Below are 23,060 nucleotides of genomic sequence, written 5' to 3'. Positions count from 1 at the left end.
CCAAATCATGGAGATCATGGTATCAGATTTGTTTCCCCTCTTAATTTTTCTTAATCTTTGTTGAAATGGGGGGATAAATTGAGGTCATTGCTCATGCTAAGCATGTGCCCTGCCCCTGAGCTGTACTTCTAACCAAGAATCAGACTGTTTAAGATGGAGCACATGGTATATGTGTGTGTGTGTGTGTGTGTATGTATGTATATATATATATATATATATATATATATATATATATATAGAGAGAGAGAGAGAGAGAGAGAGAGAGAGAGGGAGAGAGAAAGAGAGACTGAGTGGTAGCATTTAGAAGTGATGTGAATTGTCACCCTGCAGCCCTTTGTGGTTACCATAGGAACAGCACAGTGGTCAAGTCCAAAGTGCTGTCTGTCCGTGCCAGTCCTGAAGAACAGGTGGTAAGGAATGAGAGGAAGTAGTTTATAATCCTTATTTAGATATGTGGGAGGGGTCATGGATAACTCAAAAGCACATATGATGATCTCACCCTACACAGGGCTCAAATCCATGAGCATGAAGGCTTTAAATGCATCTGGGCAGACGAGATGGCTCAGAGGTTAGAAGCACCAGCTGTTTGTTCTTCCAGAGGACCTGGGTCCGTTCCCTGCACCCACGTGGCAGCTCACAACTGTCTAACTCTAGCCCCAGGGGATCCAATCCTCTTGCCTGGCTTCCTCAAGCACCAGACATGTACATGTTATACAGACATGTTATACAGACATATGCACAGGCAAAGACACCCATAGACATAAAATAGCTTTAACTTTCATAATGAAAAAGTATACGGAGAATCCTTTCACAGCCTTAAAGTTTGGAAAGACTTCTCTAAGGTTCAAAGTCTGTGCATTTTCACGAAAGAAAAGAGGGTTCTTCCTGGAAAAACAATGTCCTGGAGACAGCAGCTGACACCAGAAATCCTAACATACCAGAAAAAGAGCCAGTCACCCAATTACGTAAGAAATTAGGATTTGAAAACAAAATAGTAAAAAAATTGAGGCACTGTGACTAGGTGGATTATTAAACTATTGAAGTTGATTTTAAATATGTGAAAAAATCATAAGTGAATAGTGATAGACCAATTTTTTACCTAGAAAATAGAAGAAAATAATCCAAATTTAAATTTTTAAAATCTTCTTTTACAGTTATTTACGGGAGTTGCATGCCCTAGTTTGTGTGTGGAGGTCAGAGAACAACTTGCCTGAATTAGTTTTTCACTTTCATCATGTGTGATGGGGAGGTGGGGATTGAACTTGGGTCATCAGGCTTGGCTGCAAACGCCTTTACCTGCTGCGCCAGCTCACAGGCTCTCCGTTACATTTTGAACTCTGTAATGATGTATATGAATCATCATCTTTTTCTCTCCCCATCTTTTGTTAATTGGTTTGTGCTGATAGCAATAAGACTTTACAAAATCAAAAACAAGATGCAGCATTAGTTGATAGAGGAGGAACAAATTCTCACCACATCCTCCAAGAGACTGGCATAATTTATTTTGAAACTGAGAAATTCCATTTCTGAGGATTGGAGACGAACAGACAGACGTGCCACAGTATCCCAAAATGAATCTAGATTTGGGTAAAATCTAGGGCTGGAGAGATGGCTCAGCACACACTGACTGTGTGCTCTTCTGAAAGTCCTGAGTTCAAATCCCAGCAACCACATGGTGGTTCATAACCATAGCTAAAGAGATCTGACGCCCTCTTCTGGAGTGTCTGAAGACAGTTACAGTCTATTTACATATAATAAATAAATAAATCTTGAAAAAATACTTTCTAGGAAATATAGGAAGCAGGAATAGTTCCAAGGGTTAAGTGACAAGGGGAACTTTTATCCCAAACAAGGGATAAACTTCAGACAAAAGGTTATGACTGTGTGAGTCCCTGGCTCTCTCTGCTTTGTTTACAAGCACTTAACTGCCTGAGTGTCAACCCTGCTGGTTGTCAGGTTTGCCCCAGGCCTTCGGGAAGGTGAGTCTCCCACCTCACCCCACGCCAGCAGCTGTTGCTTTCCATTCCTGCTGACTGATGGCATGAAAGATTTAATCAGCTGAATATTTATAAGAACAATGTACAGGATATTTTTAGCCGTGTTTAAAAATAGCTCATACCTCCTAGCTCCGCACTTTGCAAATAGGCACCACAGGCTGTTCTTCCTTAACATTTAAAATGTATTAAAATGATTTCTATTTATTACCATTGCTATCTTTAATATTAATTTGCAGCCAGGGTAAGAGAGAAGAAGAGTGCTGACACCATGTATATCACAAATAGGCTTTTGATAAACATTTCAGTTGTGTGATAACAAAGTGAATTTTTTTTTTCTGAGACAGGGTTTCTCTGTGTAGCCCTGGGTGTCCTGGAACTCACTCTGTAGACCTGGCTGGCTCAGAGATCTGCCTGCCTCTGCCTCCCAAGTGCTGGGAATAAAGGCGTGCGCCACCACTGCCCTGCACAAAATGAATCTTGATATTAAAAGTCCATGGAAGGGGCACTTGCAGGAAGGAGGGGTTTGATGGGGGTGGAAGCCAAATAGGATTGGGTGGGACTATGGTCAAAATATACTATGTGCATGTATAAAGTTGTCAGAATAAATTTAACTTTAGAAAGCTAATGGTAATCCTGCATGTTACATAATATTCATATGGATGATGACAGATCATAGTTTTGTCTATGTTATCTTTTTAAACAGTTTTAAGTTTATTCTCTCTTAATGAGTCTTTTATCTGCATGTGTATCTGTGTAACACATGTGTACCTGGTACGTTCTTAGGCCAGAAGAGGCTTCCAGATACCCCTGGAACTGGAGGTCTAGATGGTTGTGAGCTACCATGTGGATGCCAGGAATCAAACCTGGGTCCTCAGGAGAAGCAGCCAGTGCTCCCGACCACTGAACCACTACTCTAGACCCCTTAATTTTTTTAATACTTTGTAAGTTCAACAGTGTATTTATAAATCACTATAGATGCCACGACTCATTTCAAACACTTCAACTCTCCTGGTTGTAATAAACAGTAAGGTTCTTTATATTTTAAAAACACAAATGTATTTGGGTACCCAAACTCATTTAAAGAGCAGGATGTACTGAGGAGTTGGTTTTATATTTATGAACACTGAGAATGGGACCAAAATGTTTCCTGTGTCATACAGACAAATAAGCTACAGCAGAAGCCAGAGAGATGGCTCAGTGGTTAAGAACCCTTGCTGCTCTCACAGAAGACCTGGGTTTGGTTCCCAGCACCTACCTGGCAGCTCACTACTCTGTGTAACTTCAGTGCTAGGGTGCTAGGTGCTGTCTCCTGACTTCCAAGCAGGTACTGAGTGCACATAGCTTCATGCAGGCAAAACACTAATGCACATGAATAAATCCACACGCATGGAGCAAATCCTGAGGGGGAATTGTACTCTAATGAGCACTAAGTTAGGATACCAGCTTTAATGTTAATGTTTTGTTCCCTTTATGTTTTTTGTCACTAGATGTCTACCACAGTACCCACTGCACCACAGAGCCACCTCTGTTGTCATTTTTTAACTCAGCTTTCCCATCATCCTTTGGATCATTGAGAACAGCTTTAAACATTGTCTTTAAAATCCAAGTGCAATGAATATATCAAGAAGCCATAGTAGTTATTCCAAATACTCAGCTAGAGCCCATGGTTCCCCCAGTTTCTTCTCCAATCATATCTCTCTCTCCCCCTGTCCCTGTGCCTCTGTCTCTCTCTCTCCCTGTCCCTGTCCCTGTGCCTCTGTCTCTCTCTGTCTCTCTGTCTCTCTCTGTCTCTCTGTCTCTGTCTCTGTCTCTCTCTCTCTCTCTCTCTCTCTCTCTCTCTCTCTCTCTCTCTCTCTGCATGCTGATGGGCCCTCCTCTGTCACTACTCGGTCACAAGGTTACATGCTTTACCGCCATCAGAAATACCAGATACTCTGTAAAGTTACCTTGGACAGTTAGTGGGTTCTCTGATCCCAGACTTCAGCACAGAAATTGTTAGGCATATTCATCGATACCACTCCTAGCCCGAAGCACCACAGCTTGGGACGGGAGGACTTTAAGTTACCATCAATATGAAAATTGCTATTTCAAAATCGAACATCCCCTAGACTATCGAATGTTGTACTCCACACTACATGCCAGGGAGTGGGCCTCCCACCCCCATGGGCCCCCACCCCCACCTCTGAGGATGGAAACAGCATGCTCTTTCCTTTACGGAAGGTGGCACTGAGGTCAGCACCAAATATTGCTGTGGAGGACAGTCCAACAAAGACAACTGTAGATGTGCCAGGAAGGCGCACAGAGATTCCGCAAGGATAGCCCCTGGGACTAGAATTTGGGAAAGCTGTGGTCAGGGCGACACTGAATCTCAGAGTTGAAAGATTAAACTGGCCACGTGTTGAATGTGTGACACACACACACTATTCTAGGCAGAGGGGATAATATCAAGGCAAGAGGAGAAAATGGCCCCAGTGCAATGTGGAATATGAATGTGGGAATACTGAACTGGTGATGGATTATCAGATGCCAAGGCTGGTAGAGGTGTTGAGCTTACGACTACAGAGGTTGGTCACTTGGCAAAACTGCGGTGGTTCAGCCATGCACAGGCATGTCACAATCTGCAGGGGATGCTGGCGACGTTTGAGAACTTGACTGTTATTATGACTTTCAGGCTCACTGGATTTATAAAAAACATATTCCTAAAAAACTCCGAAAGAGTGATGTTAACGTGTTTCATCATAGCATAAATATTGGGCACTGGAGAGGCATCTCAGTGGTTAATAGCGCTCATTGCTTTTGCTGAGGACCCTGGCTCAGTCCCAAACACATGACAACTCACAAGTCTGTCATTCCAGTTCCAGAGGATCCAGTGCTATCTTCTGACCCTCCTCGGGCACTCCATAAACATGGTGCACAGAAATGCATGCAAACAGAACATGCACATACTTAAAATGGATATTTTAAAAGTACAACATGAATTTTGGGAGGAGGGCAGATGTGATATAGATATAGTGCTTGTGTCTAAGATTCTCAAAAAGAAACTATTAAACAAAAATGAATTAATTTTCATCTAGAGTAAAGCTTAAGCTTTAAATAGAAATTCAAATATTATCTTTCTCTGCTCATGATCTGAGAAGCGGCTGCTCTGGCTCAATTGTGGATGAAAACACTTGACTCAAAAAAGAAACACTTGGGACCAAAGGAACGGGCTTGCCTGGAAGGACAAAGGATTGTCAGTCTTCTTCCAAGATGTCATCGTGTCTCTGCATTTCCTCTTCTTCCCCTACACTTAGAATGTTTTCAAACCTTTGATGTTTTCCCTGTAAGAAATTCTTACTATCTTTTTACCTGTGACAATTGACAGTTTACTCAGGCTTGGTGACCATAAGGTGCCCAACCTTGTTTTGGGGTACTTCTATGTGAGAGACTTACTATACACCAGGACATGATTCAGGGGCAGGTGAGGGGATAGAAGACAGGGAATCTCATTGGGGAAAAACACTAGTGACATAGTCACACAGTGACATAATTACAAACAGCAGCCATCACAAGCCACACAGCAAGGTAATTATGAACAGAAATCATGAGAGACAATGCAATTTAGGGGAGAATGATCAAGTCACAAAATGAGAGCCTTTAAAAAGAAAAGTGTTCTGCTTTAGGAAGCCACAGAAGGCTCTCCTCTGAGATTGCAATGGACGTAAAGGTCAAAGAAAGGGAGACCAGGGCAAAATGCACATTATATGCATGAACTGTGAGCTGAAGAAGGCTGTGAGCTATTCCAGAATTCAAGAGAGTCGTTGTGGGAAGAAAGAGGGGAAGAAGCAGGGAAGCAGCCATAGAGGTATCCCACAAGAGCTTGTAAGGTAAGACAAGGGCAGGCATCATGAACCTAGAAGAATCAATGGCAGCTAGTGCTTTGAATCTGAGTGGGACATGGTTGGATCTGCATTTTTTTAGAGTGCTTTAGTGCTCCTGTGTATGAGCAGTTCCATGGTGACAGAAGCCCTCTAGGAAAGGCCATGGCAAGCAAGCAAGTCTCCTGGAGATGGCCCGCTGTTTTGCATGGCTATGATGGGTGCGCTCTGGAGAGGCACGGCCCAGAGATTTCATCTCAGGATTGCTTCTCACTTCTGATATACATTTCCTGTCACTATCACATAGCCTAATGATTCTTGGACATCAGCCCACCCTACTGGGCAAATGTCCTGAAGATCAGCGTGAAGATGAATTTTCATGAATCAGTGCTGTTTAGATAAATTAATTACTTTATGGCATTCCTGATTTGACCACAATACTTTTAGGAAGAAAGTTTAAAGGAGATGGTTTTAGTTGTTTTCCAAGAGAGATGTATGTAATAAAGTTAGAATCAAGAATAGAATGTGCTCCCTCCTGATAGGAAAATAAGTAAAGGCTGCATAATAAGGAGCACACTGAGATTTCATACATTACACTGAGAAGAGAAATAGGCTTGGGGCAGATTTGTGATCAAGGAAAAGCATTCATTCTAGGTCAGGTCCAAGGATGAAGCCACAGGTGTGCACCATGTTAAAGCAAGGCCACACACAACTGTTGGTTTGAACTTATAATGAGCTTACAGAATGAAGCACTGCTTTGAACTTACTACCAACCTCCTTCTGTAACTCCCCCTTGTGTAGCATTTTATCTATGAGGCAATTTTCTAAAGAACTTTTGTCTAAGAAGGTATAAAAAAGCTGAGAGAAGAAATAAAGTGTCACTTTGGGGGCTCTGCTCCATCCAAGAAACTATATATATCAATATGTATGTCCATACATACATGTGTAGGTATATGTGATTGTATAAAAGTATACATTTGCATTTGTAAAAATTGATGCAAGAGGTGGTTGGGCCTGGCCAAAGCGTGCGCACGCACGCGCGCGCACACACACACACACACACACACACACACACACACACACGCATACCTGGCTTTCTTTACTTCCTTTTCTCTCTCATCCCAAACCCCTTGGTAACTAAGCCTTTTTTTTTTCTTAATCCCCTGCTGCTATCAGCAGGAGTTAAATTTCTAGATGCCATCAGCTTTTGGCCACATAATAGCAAAGAATTAAAGAAGGTAGAAATTGCCAAAAGTATGCAGTTGCTGGCTCCATACCCCTCAGCTGCCTTCCCCAGGGAACTGGATGCTGAGAACTCCTCCCCCACCCCCAAACACACACTCCACAGAAAACATTGCCAGGGTCCAGCAACACAATGATGACTGATACTTAGACTAGGTCAGAACAGCAGGCAGTTCTGGAGAATTCTCCTAAACTAAACTGGCAGAAGCCAGTTTAAGAGGCACAAGCAATGGTCAGGTCACAGAAAGCTGAACTGCAGATTCTGCGGTTGAATTTCCTGGTGTAAGGCAGGCTTTAATCCTGCCTTGACCCTTTCTGTGATGAGATATGGCCAAATACCTCAAGTTCCTGATGCCCTGGCACCTCCAAGATGAAGTGTGACTTGGAATGTGAAGCAAAAGAAGCCCTTTCTCTATTAAGTTGCTTACATTTTTTTTCTTTTTACATCTTCCTCTGTGTGTGTGTCTGTCTGTCTGTGTGTGTGGTATACATGTGTCTCTGTATATGTGTCTGTCTGTCTCTCTGTCTGTCTCTCTATGTGTGTCTCTCTGTCTCTTTATGCATATCTCTGTCTCTGTGTGTCCCTCTGTGTCTGTCTCTCTGTGTCTCTGTCTCTGGTCTCTGTCTCTATGTGTATGTGTGTGTGTGTGTGTATGCATGTGCATGTGCCTGTGTGCATGCGTGTGTGTGCGTGTGCATGTGCGTGTGATACCATGATATGTGGGTAGAGCTCAGAGGACCACTTGTATGCATTGGTTGTCTCCTTTCACCACTGGGTAGGTGATGGGATGCAGGTTGTTAGACCTGGCAGAAAGTGCTTTTGGATCTCACTCGCCCTTCACTTTTCTCAGGGTCTTTTATTACAGCAATAGGAAAATTAACTAAAATAAAAGTGATGAAGATAGGTAGGGTTTTTTTTTTTATCTGCCAAAGGATCAGCACAGGAGATTTTTAAAATAGAAAAACAAAAAGAAATACAAGGTATGTCTTTTATTTAAAAAAGACAATTTTAGTTTTTGCTATTTATGTATTTATTCATACATATGTAATAGTAGTAAACAAAGGTAAAGAGGCCATCGATTTGAGAGGGCATGGGGGGCTATGGGAAGGGTTGGAGGGAAGAAAGGCAAAGGGCGAAGTTATGAATTAAACTTCAATTTAAATAGTCAATACAATTTAAAATAAGGACAGAGGCACTCTTTTCCTTATAGTATTTACATCAGAAAACCTGTAATTGTGAATTTTTATTTTAATATAAAAGCTTTATTGATTCTTGGAGAATTTCATACAACATAAAAATAAACATCTTTATTCTTAAATTTTAGTTTGTTAAAAAACAATAAAATTGACAAAGTAAATATATAAATGAGACCAAAATGGTAGCAGTGCACACCTATGGTCTGAGAAGTCTAGACAGAGGCAGGAGAATAACAAGTTTGAGGCAAACTTAACCTAGCATAGGGATGAGGATAGGGAGGAGGGCAGATGTTTATGGCAGATAAGAATGTTCTCTTCCTATGATTCTACATACAAACTGGCTGTCCATCTTTCCATTCAAGGATGCTTGTTTTCAATAGAGTTTCCATAATTTTAAGTGATTAAAATAAAATTCTCTATTTCTGTTACATCTTTCACACAGCAGGGCACATGTACCACGATGGAGATAAATAGGCGTTTGTAATTACCTTTTCCTGAGGCTCTATCCACTCCTATATCACCTCTGATTCTAAGTACGTTGAACTTTGAATTCTGAATTTACCACAGCCTTTACATCTTTGTATATGATAGTCTCCATACCACAGCCTTTACGTCTTTGTATATGATAGTCTCCATACCACAGCCTTTACGTCTTTGTATATGATAGTCTCCATACCACAGCCTTTACGACTTTGTATATGATAGTCTCCATACCACAGCCTTTACGTCTTTGTATATGATAGTCTCCATACCACAGCCTTTACGTCTTTGTATATGATAGTCTCCATACCACAGCCTTTACGTCTTTGTATATGATAGTCTCCATAACACAGCCTTTACATCTTTGTATATGATAGTCTCCATACCACAGCCTTTACGTCTTTGTATATGATAGTCTCCATAACACAGCCTTTACATCTTTGTATATGATAGTCTCCATACCACACCTAGAATTCTGCTGAGTCCTATTTTTTTTTATTTTCAGTCTCAACTTAAATATGATTTTCTTAGGGAGGTAATTTTCAATATTCTATATTGGCTTCTAGAGTTTCACATCCTCATGAGCCTTGAATTTCACTCGTTGCCCTCTAAAACTGCTATGGTTTCAATTAAAAATGTCCTCCATAGACTCTTATATGGGGTATGGTTGTCCGTTGATGTGCTTTGAAGAAGTCATTGGATCATGAGGTCTCTGGTGTAATCAGTGGGTTAAATTTTGATAGACTCATGAAATTATGGAAATTGTTGTTTAAGAACCAAATGCTAAACAATTTGTTTTCATTGCAGTTTTTAAAACATGCAGATAATGCTACTCTCAGAAGACACAATATTTTATATTCTAGAATTTTTCGCTGAAATGTAGGCTTTGTATCCTCTGACTCCAGACATCCCTTTACATTCTTATCAATATTACATTTTCTATAGAGCAAACTCTTTGTGAAAACCTTCCAATATCATCCTGTTCTGACTTGGATAAAGCCCACACTCCTGGCTTGCTTCAGTTATTTCTTTGATCTCTCTTTCTTAGGTGCATCTGGCCTTGGTCTCCTCTCCTCTCCCCTCCCCTTGGCATTCATTATGACTTGAGTTCCAGGCATGCTGGTTTTCCTTCTGTCGCTATGAGAATGGAAGCCTTTGTGACCACTTCTCTCAGCTCTTCAGGTACTCATCATATTCTTGTTCTGACACAATTTCCTGGCCTCCATAGATCCCTCTTTTCTACCTGGTGTCATTGCTTGCCATTTTATAGACTTCATCAGGAACATAGTGGTACCTGACCTACTATGACTTACCTACGCATCCCAAGATTAAAGTCTCCATGTCCACATGAAAGCGGAAGACTGCCATTGAGTGAAAATATCCTGGGCCACTGAACATGGTGGCACAGGCAGGTGGATCTCTGAAGTTCAAGCTAGGCTGGTCTACAGAGTAAGCTCAAAGACAGCCAAGACCCTATGCCAAACAACCACACAAAGAAGCAGAAGCAGAAAATATGCTGGACCACCAGAATAGTGCACATAATATATCCTTCATTAGGATGTCTGTAGTCACCCGGGACATACAGGTGGATCTCATCAAGCCTCAGAAACCCTAAGGATGGACAAGAAGATTCCAATATGTCTCAGCCAATGGTGCTTTCCTAAGTGTGTCTGGTGACCTCTGCTGGCCTGGCTAACACAGGCTCAAATACAAGCCTTGATAGCTCAACTCATCCTCTTGCCTCTTCTCCTAGACTGGCAAAATGCTAAGACAGCTGTGAAACTGGGACTCAGCATCCTTAGAGCATACCTCTTCCTCTGTCTTTGTCAGGATGGTTCGCATTCATCTGCCAGTTCCTTGCTTTGGTATTTTTCATGTAAGCTTCACAGTTTGTGAAGGAAAGAACTTTGCTTGATGCAATATTCTTTCCTTCCTTCCTTTTCTTTCCCTCTTTTTCCTTTTCCTTTTTATTTTATCTTTTTCTTTCTTTCTAGATTCTTTCCCTCCTTCCTTCTTTCTCTCTTTCTCTCCCTTCCTTCCTTCCTTCCTTCCTTTCTTTCTTTCTTTCTTTCTTTCTTTCTTTCTTTCTTTCTTTCTTTCTTTCTTTCTTTCTTTCTTTCTTTCTTTCTTTCTTTCTGCCAAGATGCTGCCACTCTCTGCATATATATCTAAAACATGAGACTTCACATCAGTGATATGGATTGGTGAGAATATAGTTGGCAGTGATGCTTTATATAGTTCCATGGATTTCATGTCTTTTGTTTGACTTAAGTAACAATTTTGAAACTGACATTCACTACTACAAAAGTAAAGGTTTGGCAAAATGCTCTCCTCACATACAGAATAATAGTAAAAAGTATTGCCCAGTTGTGCCTCAGAGGCATCATTGGGAGATGTCCTTAAACATGTCAGAACTTGACGTGAGAAAGTAAGAGGGGAACCAGGAACTTAATAATGATGATGATGATGATGATAGGTAAACTAGAGTCAGAGAGGTGGCTCAGAGGTCAAGAATGCTGACCTCTCCCTAGGCTCCCGCCTCCCACACTGGCTCACCACAACTCATAACTCTAGTTCTAAGGGATCTGAAGCCCTCTTCTGGACTGTGTGGACTCTCTCATACACATGTACACAAATATCAAGCCACAAATAAAACCAAAACAAACGTTTTAAAGGTTCAAAATACCAAAGACTGGAAATGTATAAAACAACCATGAGGTGCTGTGGCTACCCTTTTGAAAGCTATTTGATTTACTTTGCATACAGTGTGTGTGCATGTGTAACTTGCTGAGCACAAGCTAAAAGGTCATGTGTATTAGGCAGAACCACGACCGGTTATGCCTAGTCACTGTTGGTTTTAGCACAGAGCCTCCCATCCTGTTGATTTGTCCTCTATCCACATGCGTGTATATGAATGGTTACAGACTTGAGTCAGTTTCACTGCTTGCTCTACTCTATATCCTGATTATATTATGTGCTCTCAAATATGTCCATTCATCTAAGGTAATCTCTTCAAGTATTTTATGTAGTTAGATATTCACAGTATTAAGCTCAAAATAATTTTTAAAATGGGAGTTTCTTCTCACCCTCCAATGGTAACTACTGCGGGGTGGGGTGGGGTGGGGGTTCAACTAGATCTTTATAGGCACTTTGTAACAAGGCTGATAATTCCTTGAGAGTCTTCTACACACCATTCCCTAACTTCTGTTGAAACTTTATTCCTATGTTGAGCACGTTGACATCTATGGGAATTATTCTGTATCAGTCTGGTAGGTTTGGTAACTTAGAGGACACTGGCAGAAGTTCACATAACTGAGAAGTGGCTGATTGAACTGGAAGCCACCAGAGACTGATTCACAACTGAGCACTGGTGCATTCAGTTCTCTCTTCCTCACCCTTTCATAAATTCCATGGATCAAACTTAGCTGAGTTAACTCTCCGCAGCTCATCCAGTGCTGGAGGAACCAGTCTTCAGTTGCTGAGACCACAGCAAACCTACGGACTGCATCCTCCATGACACTGCTATCTCACGCCTCATCAACGTGACCTTCTGTTCAGTTTTACTGGGATTTGTATTTGCAGAACCTTCAGGGGTTAAGTCAATACACACAGTTTCTTCAAAGAGACAGACATGTTGAGCATGAGGCCCATAGCGGTACACAGCTATACTATTGAAGTCCTTGATTTTCTCAAAAATTATTTTATTTGTTTATGATTATTATTGTTAGTGTGTTGTGTGTGCATGTGTGTGTGTGTAACAGAATGTGGGAGTTCAGGTCACAGCACACATGTGAAGGCCAGAGGACACTTTGTGTGCATTCAGTTCTCTCTTCCTCACCCTTTCATAAATTCTATGGATCAAACTCAAGTCATCGGGCTTGCTGCAAGATCCCTCACTGACTAAACCAACTCACCAGCCCTTTGACTTGATTGTTAAAGTTAGCCGTATAAGCTTTTCTGTCAAACTTCAAGCAAGTAAATATAAATTATGTAATTATGTGCATGTTCATGGGTAAGGATAAGAATTTTTTTTAATGTCACTGAAGCCTAGAAGACAAACATATTCTACACAATATGACTTTACTCACCTTGAGTCATTAAGACAGGCTGAAATAAATTAGACCAACTGTGAATAATGTTGCTAAAAAACTAATAAAATTTTCTATTCTTTATTAACAATTTAGCTTTTGTGAGAATTTAAAAAATTCTATTTTAAATTGTTTTCTGTTTCTTTTGCAGGTGGTAGGTGTGTGTGTGCATGTGTGCACGTGCCACAACACCCGCATGAAGGTCAGAGGACAACTTGCAGGGGCTGGTTATCTACTTCTATCATGTAGATCCCAGGATCAAATCCAGGTCATTGGGCTTGGCAGCAAGGTCTTTTGTCTGCTGAACCATCGCACTGGCCTGATCATTCTTAAAATTCAAACAAGAAGAATGTTTGGGACAAGTATCAATTTTCTGAAGGAAAAAAAAGGCATAATAATGCAGGCATGCTGATTGTAAGCTAAACTTGTAAAGAACATGGTTATAAATCAAGTACGTTTGTAATTATCTTTTGGGAATATTGGCATGTGCAGGGTGGTATAGTGTGTGTTCACGTGTGTGTATGTTTGTATTATGAGCAAATGCACTAGCACATACATAGTTTACACTGACAAATACAGAAAAAAAGCAGGGTATGACACTTTCTGATGATGTAATCCTGGTGAAAGTTCAGAGCCTAACCTCTTCTGCAACTTTCCCCCATATTTTAATGCTTTCCTGACCACTGAATTATGAAATACTATCCATCCCATAATACTTGGCACTTAAAATCCACAAATGTGACTAAAATCCATTTCTCTTTAGCCATTAAGATAGGGATTGACAATCAATTAATCAACCAAAATTACATTCTTTGCGTGTTATACAGAAAGACGCTGTGGTTTATGCTTTTGCATAGCGAAAAGGTACAATATTTAAGGAGAATTAAGATCTAGTCTCTCGCCACAATTCAGTTTGTACATTTAGAATAAATGTACAATAAAACTTGGCGTTCTAGGCAAGGGGAGGTGGAGGCGAGACCACAGCTCGGCTCGCGCTGAGGTAGATTCTAGGCATGACTACCATGCGGTCTGTGAAAACTGCTTATGTCTGAGGGCAGCTCCTGCTTGTGGTTCCGCAGATGATAAAATGAGCATCCAGAGAGTGTAGGAGTTTGGTCTAAAGGCCAAAGGCTAAAGGGCTGGACTCTTGTCATGCGCAGTCTGTCTGTCCTCTGGCTACCTGCCCTGCTGTGAACACTCAGGTTTCACTTGCGATTCTTTTTTTTTGGGGGTGGGGGGGGTTGTCTGTGTGGATTATAACTGTGAGGCACTGCCCTCTCCAGCCCTGCCCTGAAAGGCAGCAGGGAGCTAGGCACGCATTGTCCAGCTGTGAGTTCATGTGACCTCACGCTGCTGGTTCACCCTGCAGAGGAGATCCCAAGGCTGACACTCCTCAGCTTATGCTCAGGGCTGACTGCAGTCAGCTGAATCGGGTCCCCAAAGGCACCAGACAGCTGGAAGAAGAATGCTCAGGGGCCGCTCCTTGTCGGTGACGTCCCTTGGTGGGCTCCCTGTGTGGGAAGCTGAAAGACTCCCTGTGGAAGACTTACTGCTTTTTGAAGTTTCTTGGGAGGTGACCAACAAAGGTTTGTACCACTTGTAACACTGGCCATGTGTGGGGATAGAGGAATAGGATTAGGAGCCACAGGGGACTCCAGTGGTCCTGAAGGGTAGTGGGGCAGCATAGGCTCTGAAGATGTCTGTAGGTAGTAGAACTCTTTCCAACAGGCAATGAAAACATGAACCTATGTGTGGGGCGAAGAGGAAGAGAATCCAAAAGGGTGTGAGTAGCTGACTATATATGTTAATGTTAGAAATGTAAATCAATGTCATGGCAAAATAGGAATTTAAAAGTTATTGTTTTGTCTGAGCATTTTCCTTATGAATAAAAAGTAATTAAAGAAATCTTTTATTAGAGGAAAAGTTGTATTTGGTCAGGATTAATCAGAAATGTTACCTCTTGATGTTATTAGTGGTTATATGAAAAATTCAATAAATGCTTCTAAGAATTCAAGATAGGACTATAGTTAGCATTTCATTTAAATTATGTTCTACTGAGAAAGATTAAAATTAACCTTTCTCCAGTGCTATGCATATACAGAAAATGCTTTTTTAAAAATGAAGGATAAGGCAACCTAAGTGATCTTCCTAATAGAGGTATTTATAAGGCTACATGAAAATTGATTCTTGTAGATCCATATCTTCTAGTTTAAGGATGTTGACACATGAGCTCACAGTTTAGTTAGGGTTGGTCTGGAAACTCACAGATTCAAGTGCTGGGATTAAAAGCGTGTGCCCTCATGCCTGGATCAAAACTCTCAAGGGAATATTAACAGGTGAATAGGTTTCAAAGGCTGAATTCTCCAAGATCGTACAAAGCCAGTCAGAGAGACTGGATGAATGGTAGTAATGACCTTCGCAGTTTAAAGACGGGAGCTGAGAAAGGGGGAGGTTTCTATTTCTTCCTCGTACCTGTTGAGAGTCAGCATAACGCCAGAGTTGCAATTATATTAGCCGAGGCTGAGGAGATAAATCAGTCAGTGAAATGCTTGTCTGACAGACATAAGGACCTGGGTTAGAACCCATCCTTAGAACCCACGTGAAAAAGCTGGGTGTGGAGCAGATGCCTGTTGTCCCATTGGCTGTGGAGGTGCAGGTGGGCCCCAGAGGCTGACTGGCCAGCCAGCTCAGCACAATGGGTGAACTCCAGGCAAGTGAGAGACCCTGTTTCACAAAGCAAAGTCAACAGGACTTGGGTGACCTCTGGCCTGTATGTGTATGTGCGTATGTCTCGCACGTGCACCCACAGGAACAAGTACCCACACGTGTACCACGTGCATCATGGGTACACAGGCATATGCAGGATTGTATTTGAACTCTGTCCTATTTTCCACCTTATGCTGCCTGTTCAAAGTTCCCCAGTACACATTTAAGAAATATGCAAAAGAAAAGCCAGTGGTGGGGTGGGCTCCTCTGCTTAGAAGCCCACAGACGCAGGCCTAAGGATGAACTCTGTCCTCTGTACTGACAGAGGAGCAGAGAGGACAGGGCCTTAGCACAGAGGAGGGGAGCTCCTTTCTACTCACCAATTTTGTCTCTACAGCTTCCAAATAAGGCCAGGGCTCTTGGGAACAGGCACGCCACTACTACACAGGAGTCCCAGAGTCTCCCTGGAGGGAAAGGTTTTCTCTATAGAGTACACAGGAAGTCCTGGACAGAGCTTTTGGAGGGGAAAGGCCGGGGCGGGATAACGCTGGGAATCCGTCCTGAAGACCCATGCACAAGCCCTTGACTCCAGCGTGACCCCTCTTCCTTCTCTTCTCTCCATCGGACAAACATAAATGGGCATTAGAAGGGCTCACTCATGAAAATCTGAGTCCAGCTGTTCTTACGTGTTGGTGGCATGCCTGGTGACATGCCTTGGCTCTAGAGAAGTCCGTGGCATATAGAACATGCTCATTTGGCTTTTTTATTTTAAAAAATGGTTTATTTTGTTTATATGTATGAATGATCTGTCTGCATGTATGTAGGTGCAACTGCGCAGAAAAGATTAGAAGAGGGTGCCCAGCCTCTTGGACCTGGAGCTACAGAGGCTTGGGAGCTGCCGTGGGAGAGCTGGGGTTGTATCCAAGGAGGGTAGCAAATGCTTTTCCCTCATGAGCCATCTCTCATCACCTGTCAATTGACTTTTAAAATGTTATCTATTTGTGCTGATCTCCTGGGGGTAAATTTAATACTTTCAATCTAAGTTTTATTTAGATAATGAGTCTAGCCATCCCTCATGAGTCATTGCTACTATAGCTCCTTTTAAAAATCTAACCTGAGTCTGTAGTCCTGTCAGTTTGTGGGTGCAACATGAGGCATCTTAGAGCTTACAAACCAGCCTCCCCTGCCTCATAGCTGAGAGGACACGTGGGGGGACCTGGTGACCCCACACATGGCAAAGATGGGGAGAACATTTCCTCTGGTGAGAATACATATAACAACTAAATAACAACTAAACACGTAAAAACTAAATACATATAACAACTAAATACTAAAAGAGCCACTCTCTAAGAAAGTTTTAACCTTGACTTATGGAAAAGCATCACAGATTTTTGAAGCTTTAAGGAAAAACAAAGCAAAACAAAAAATCAGTCTATCTAAATGTCACGTGCTTCATGAATAAAGAGTGCATAGTGTCCTCTGCAATCCTGTGACGGCCTGAGGCAAGCAAGGAAGTGTGTTCATGTCCAAGAACTGAGAGTTTTACAAACAGGTTTCATTTTATTGCTAAATTGCTTATGTATGAGTGCTTGCCTGCGTGTCCATCTCTGTCCTGTGGGCATGGAGTGTCCACGCAGGCCAGAAGAGGGCATCTGAACCCCGGTAAGTGGAGCTGCAGGCGGTTGTGAGCACGTGGGTGCTGGGAAATGAGTGTGTCTTCTGCAAGAGCAAGGAGAGGTTTTAACCCCTGAGCCATCTCTCGGGTCCTACAAAAGATGTCTGAGGGAAGCAAAACAATTTTCCAGTGCCAGGATTTTGAGTGAATGACAGAAATCTGGGGAATCAGCAAGGGAAGGAATAGTAGTTATTAGATATTAGTCTTAAAACAACCTGTCCTGCCTGTACACCCCAGCCTCAGGTGCACACTAACCTCAAGTGCACCCCAGCCTCAGGTGCACCCCAGCCTCAGGTGCACAGCAGTCTCAGGTGCACATTAACCTCAGGTGCACACCAGCCTCAGGTGCATACCAGCCTCAGGTGCACACCAGCCTCAGGTGCACACTAGCCTCAGGTGGTTGCTTTCTATTCATCCATCCATTTATTATTACAACTATCCAGCTATTATTTAATGAAGATTACCAAGTGTTTACTAAATGCCAGGCACTTAGAGGGAGGACAGACTAGGGGGTAGAGAAACAGGCTTGAGCAGTACACACTTGATCCCAGTTCTCTGATGCACACACTTGCAGGAAGATGGGTCACTGCTGTGCGTTTTATCATCCAGGGTGATGGGCATAGAGGCAGAACAAGGTTGTAGACTTACTGTGTGTTGGTGGGCAGGGCAGAATTCCCACCCAGTCTGGCATTAAGAGAGAGCTGCCTAGTGCTTGTGCTGAATCACTGTGGGGCAAACGCAGTGAAGGAGGCAACCTGCCAGAGAGAGGTGTGTGGGTAGACCTGCACACCCAAGACTCACGGTGCGTAAACCAGGATGCATAGTGTGCCCTGTTTATAGACCTGAGGGAGAAAACAGGAATCTGTGCAGAGATCAGAGACCAGCCAGAACCAGATTGTGAAACTCCTGATGAATTATTACCTCTACGGAGATAGACCTAATAGCCACAACTGACAGAAAACACAGTGTTTGCCATGCCATCCTGTTTGTTTTACTTATGATAATCTCCAGCCCTATTGGATTTCCTGAAGGTTATGTCATTTCGTCCCTCCTTTCTAACGTGTATATTTCCATTAATTAAATTTGTTCTTTGACAATTCCATACATGTCTATTCTGTTTACTCCCCTCCCCCACTCTCTCTCATCTCCCTCGCACCCTGTCATCTTATCCCATCCATTAGGCTCCTTCCCAGTCTGCATGCCTCTTTTTGTTTTGTGACCACTGATTTGTAACCAGGACTGTCTCTGTGGCCACGGGTTGAGATGTCACTGGAGACTAGCTAAGAGAGAGGGAGTTTCTTTGTGTAGTCCTGGCTTTCCTGGAACTCACTATGCAGAGACTGGCCTTAAACTCAAGAGAGCTGCCTGCCCTTATATTGTGCATTTCCTCTCTGGCTTTGAATTCTCTTTGTCTGCCATCATGAATGTTCCTAACTTCATTCTCATTTAGCAGGTTGAAACTGAGCCTTCAACTGGTTAAGTGGTCTAAGTTGTTTCCGATTCTCCAGCTTTATAAACGACTCTGTGGTTATCTTCATATATGCATTTGTTTTTCCTGCTTCCTTGGGACAGTGCTCTTGATGTTGGCATGCTAGGGTCCAGAGTGTGCATTTTCTCTAGCCTTATGTTTTAATAGTGGTAGCAACAATGTCAGTGCGGGGCTGGGAGTGCAGGGGTAGTAAACAATAATTCTAGAAATCCAGTGGGCAGAGGAGGATGCCTGTTGAGGACCTGCAGCATGACCACGCCCGTTTGTCCTCTGCCTGGCTCTGAACTGGGAACGGCACCTTAAGATACACACTACTTCCCCCAGTCCTCTCTCAAGAGTTCTTGGAATGACTGCTCGGCCAGCTGCCACTTTTACATGCACCTGGAGTGGCTTTGGAAATGGTTCACGTTGAGCTCCTCAAAGCATATTAGATCCTGCCCTTTAAAAACGTTAAGGAAACTGTCACTTTTGGTAGCACAGTAATAGATAGTGATGCTTCTCTCGGATTGTCAACTGGAATAAGGACAAAAAGTTTTCTCCTTCACAGTTGGGGGCATCTGTACAGTGATCCAGACCAAGGCCAAAACAACAGCTGACGAATGGGGCGATAACTACTTCCTGATAGGTCCATATTTTGAGCATAATATGAAGACTCAAGTAGAACAGTGTGAGCCCGCCAACGATGCTGTCAGAAAAGCCATCGATGCGATGAATAAACATGGCTGCCAGGTAAGATTCTGACTGTCCCGTTCCTCTGTAACTCTAAACAAACTGCTACCAGAAAGCAGACCGCACACACCTCCCACCAGCTCAGAAGAGAAGAACTATGCTCCTAGCCAAGGAAGGGATTTACAAGGAAGACAATACTTGTTCTTAGACAGAGTGACGTTGAGGCACGTTGCTACTTTGTTTCCAATCTAATTATCTGGTAAAAGAAATCTCAACTCAATCAGTAACAATACAAACTACAAGCCTAGATTGGGCAGATCTCCCACTACACTACTCTATTCCCATCTATATTATCCCATAGAACTTGCGGTTTCTCCAGGCCACGAGCTTCTCTCTCTGCAGCCTTTCTGCAGCTCCTCTCCCTTCTGGTCGATCCTCGGTAGCTCCTCCCAATTCCCCTGAGATCCTTTTCTCCTCCCCCAAACTCTCAGCTCCTCCCCTTTCCTCCTGCCCAATCATTGGCTCAAGCCTTTATTTGAAAAGTTAAGGTGGGGAGAAGGTTCACCAGGCAACTCCTCATCTGCAGCAAGCCCAGCGCTACCCACAACACAGAGGCACCTCGTGAAAGCCAAGATTCTCTAACAAAACAAGGAGATGGGAGCCCCAGGCAGATTCACAGTTGATGCAGTCTTGAGAACTTATGTAAATTGAGGTCAGAGTCACAAGAGTTGATGACATTATTGACAGCAATTTACTAAGAGCAAGCTTTCATCCAAACTCTTTATATTAGTTCCTTTTCTGTTGCTGTGATGGAGCTGGGGATGTAGTTCAATGGTAGGCTAGTATGCATGAGCCCGTGGGCTCTAAGTTAGATAGAGGCTAACTCTTGTACACAGTAAAATAATATATCCTGTTCCTATGATAAAACGCCCTGACCAAAAGGGAGTTAGTGAAGGAAAGCCTGTAATGCCAGTACCAGAAGACCAAACAGCCTTCATTTGCCTCCTTGAGAACCAGACAGATAAACAGTACACAGACAAATATGCAGGCAAAACACTCAGGCTAGCCGTGTGGTAGCAAATAGCCAGACTGGATTATGTAACAAAACGCTTCCCAATGCTATGACGTTAAACCCAGAACAGCACAGAATCACAGGGAAGGTTAAAAGGAACCAGAAAGCAGAAATCACATGATCTAGACCCCTGCCTTTCAAACAACCTCCTTGACTGAAGCGCAGAATCTGGAGCTGGCACCCAGATGGGTGGGCACTCCCAGCGGCTTCAGGGCAAATGTCAGCTGTTATCCCTACTCCTTTTGTGCGTTAGCTTGATGGGTCAATCAGTGGCGACAAGTACCAGAGAAACAATTCACAAGAAGAATTATCTCTTTGGCTTCACGGGTTTAGTGTGTGCTTAGCTGTCATTGTTGCTTTGGGAATGTGGTGAGGAGAAATATTGTAGTGTTGGAAACATGGCTTATTGGTTTCTCCACTAATCATAGACTCAAGCAAAAGCAACCAAGAGGGGTTAGGGACTGATATCATACCCTTCAAATGTGCCCCATTCTAATAGCTTTTCATTGTAAATTTGTGAATGAATCAATCAATTGAATCAGTTGAACCTAGATGTCCAAAAGCTAAATGATTTCTAAGATATAAAACAAGGAACTTATGCAGATTTTATTTGATTTTATTTGCTGTAACCTAGCCCTAGAAAATCTAGCCAGACTAATAAGACAAGAGAAAGAAATAAAGGGTGTCCAAATTAAAAATAATAAAGCCAAATTGTCACCATTTAAGATGGTCTGATCATATATACAGAAAATTGATCTTATATAGAGAGATAACACCAGCTTCCAAAGGCTTTCAAAATTTGAGTTTTTGTCTTCCGGGAAACATTTCACATTGAAACAGTGACATTTGGACTGCCATTGTTTTCTGTCTTTGTTTCTTTCTTGGGGCTGTGATAAAATATTCTAAAAAAGTAAGAGAGAAAGGTCTTGTTTGACTTGCAATTATATGTTCCTGATGAAACATGTTGCTACTTTGTTTCCAACCCAAATATCCGGTAAAAGAAATCTCAACTCAATCAGTAACAATACAAGCTATAAGCCTAGATTGGGCAGATCTCCCACTACACTACTCTAGTCCCATCTATATTATCCCATATACCTTGTGGTTTCTCCAGGCCACGAGCTTCTCTCTCTGCAGCCTCTCTGTCCATCCCTTGTAGCTCCTCTGTCTTCCCAGAAACATCAGGAATGTGTTTTATCAGGGCAGGGAAGACATGGCAGCAGGCAGGACAGTCATGGCAGCAGGAGCAGGAGGCTGGCTGATTACACTGCATTTGTACCAAGGAAGCAGAAAGAACACAGGAAGTGAGGCCTGGCTCTAACAAAAGTCAAGGCCTTCCTACAGTGAGGCTCCACTTCCTAAAGGTTCCATAACCTCCCCAAAGAGCACCATTAGCTAGGGCCAAGTGTCCAAGGAAGTAATTTTGTAGAGGACATGTCACATGCCAATCATAACCCTCATCAAATAATGGCTACACCTTCTAAGCACAAATATCCGTTCTTCTCTTATGTTGTACTTAATACGACAGTGGCTGTGCTTTCTTTCTATGTCAGGTGCATTTTGGAAGATGGCTCATAGAAGGGAGTCCCTATGTGGTACTTTTTGACATCAGCTCCTCGGCATGGAACCTGGACAGGTGGAAGGGTGACTTCTGGGAAGCGTGCGGAGTCGGCATCCCCCATCATGACCGAGAAGCCAATGACATGCTCATATTTGGGTCTTTAACTGCCTGGTTCTTAAAGGAGGTACAGTCTGCATCATAATGACAGAACAGAGGGGCAGCCCGCTGCACTGAGGATCCAGCGGTGACCCGAGAATTTGGAGATAATGCTTTTATTGATTGTCATAATGCATTTTATAGGAATTTCAAGGAAATATTTACCATTCCTAAACTATGTGCCAACCTTTGCAACAGAGCAGCAATATTTATTATTATTTATCTTCTATAATATTTAAATAGAATCATGTATATAAAACACCCAGCTAGGGCTGCCTTGTCTGGCCTCAGTGAGAAAGGAAGCACCCAGTCTGCAATGACTTGCAGTGCCAGGGTGGGGGACAGCCAGTGGGACTTCCGCTTGCTCAGAGGAGAAGGGGAAGGGAGATGGGGGAAGGATTGTGGGAGGCAAACAGTGAGTAGAATGTAAAGTGAGTAAGAAAAAAATAATTAAATTAAAAGCAAAGAAAGCCACTCAGCTATATTACCTGCTTATGTAGATAAAATCCAAAATATATGTATAAAAGAGAAAAGTGCAGATAAATTGTAGACAGCAGGCAAGACTTGAAACATTGTGTTTGTGTGTGCATGGATGCAATGCACTTACAGTGGCTTCTTGACACTTCCACTGCACACTAAAGGCTGAAGTGGCCTCAGTAGCTGCTCAGGGGTCTTGGCTGTAGAATAGCCCAGTGGTGTACAGAGAAAGAGCCCTGGAAGACAGTTTGGTAAATGAGCCCAGCCTCTATTCTCACAACCACTCAAAGCACGCGGGTAGGGTTTGCCCGAATGATCTCATTACACCTAAGCTGGAGGTCACCTCTGAAGAAATGAGAACCCAGCGAGGAGGGCAGCTAAGGACAGAGTGACA

The 23,060-nt window shown here is 42.6% G+C and overlaps 1 protein-coding gene across 1 annotated transcript in view; it reads left to right on the top strand.

Annotated features, from left to right (window-relative positions):
* Positions 1-14,297: 14,297 nt before the first annotated feature.
* Positions 14,298-23,060, top strand: part of Gys2 (glycogen synthase 2) — a 42,353-nt gene continuing 33,590 nt past the window's right edge. Inside the window, exons 1-3 of the mRNA XM_052172765.1 lie at positions 14,298-14,447; positions 19,279-19,460; positions 22,026-22,217. Coding sequence (XP_052028725.1) covers positions 14,327-14,447; positions 19,279-19,460; positions 22,026-22,217 — 495 coding nt within the window. The 5' untranslated portion in view covers positions 14,298-14,326. The remainder of the gene's footprint in view (positions 14,448-19,278; positions 19,461-22,025; positions 22,218-23,060) is intronic.

The sequence above is a fragment of the Apodemus sylvaticus genome, chromosome 2, assembly GCF_947179515.1.
Source record: "Apodemus sylvaticus chromosome 2, mApoSyl1.1, whole genome shotgun sequence".
Classification (NCBI taxonomy): Eukaryota; Metazoa; Chordata; class Mammalia; order Rodentia; family Muridae; genus Apodemus; species Apodemus sylvaticus.
Note: the sequence above shows the minus strand (reverse complement) of the source record. Positions and strands in the feature narration are given on the sequence as shown.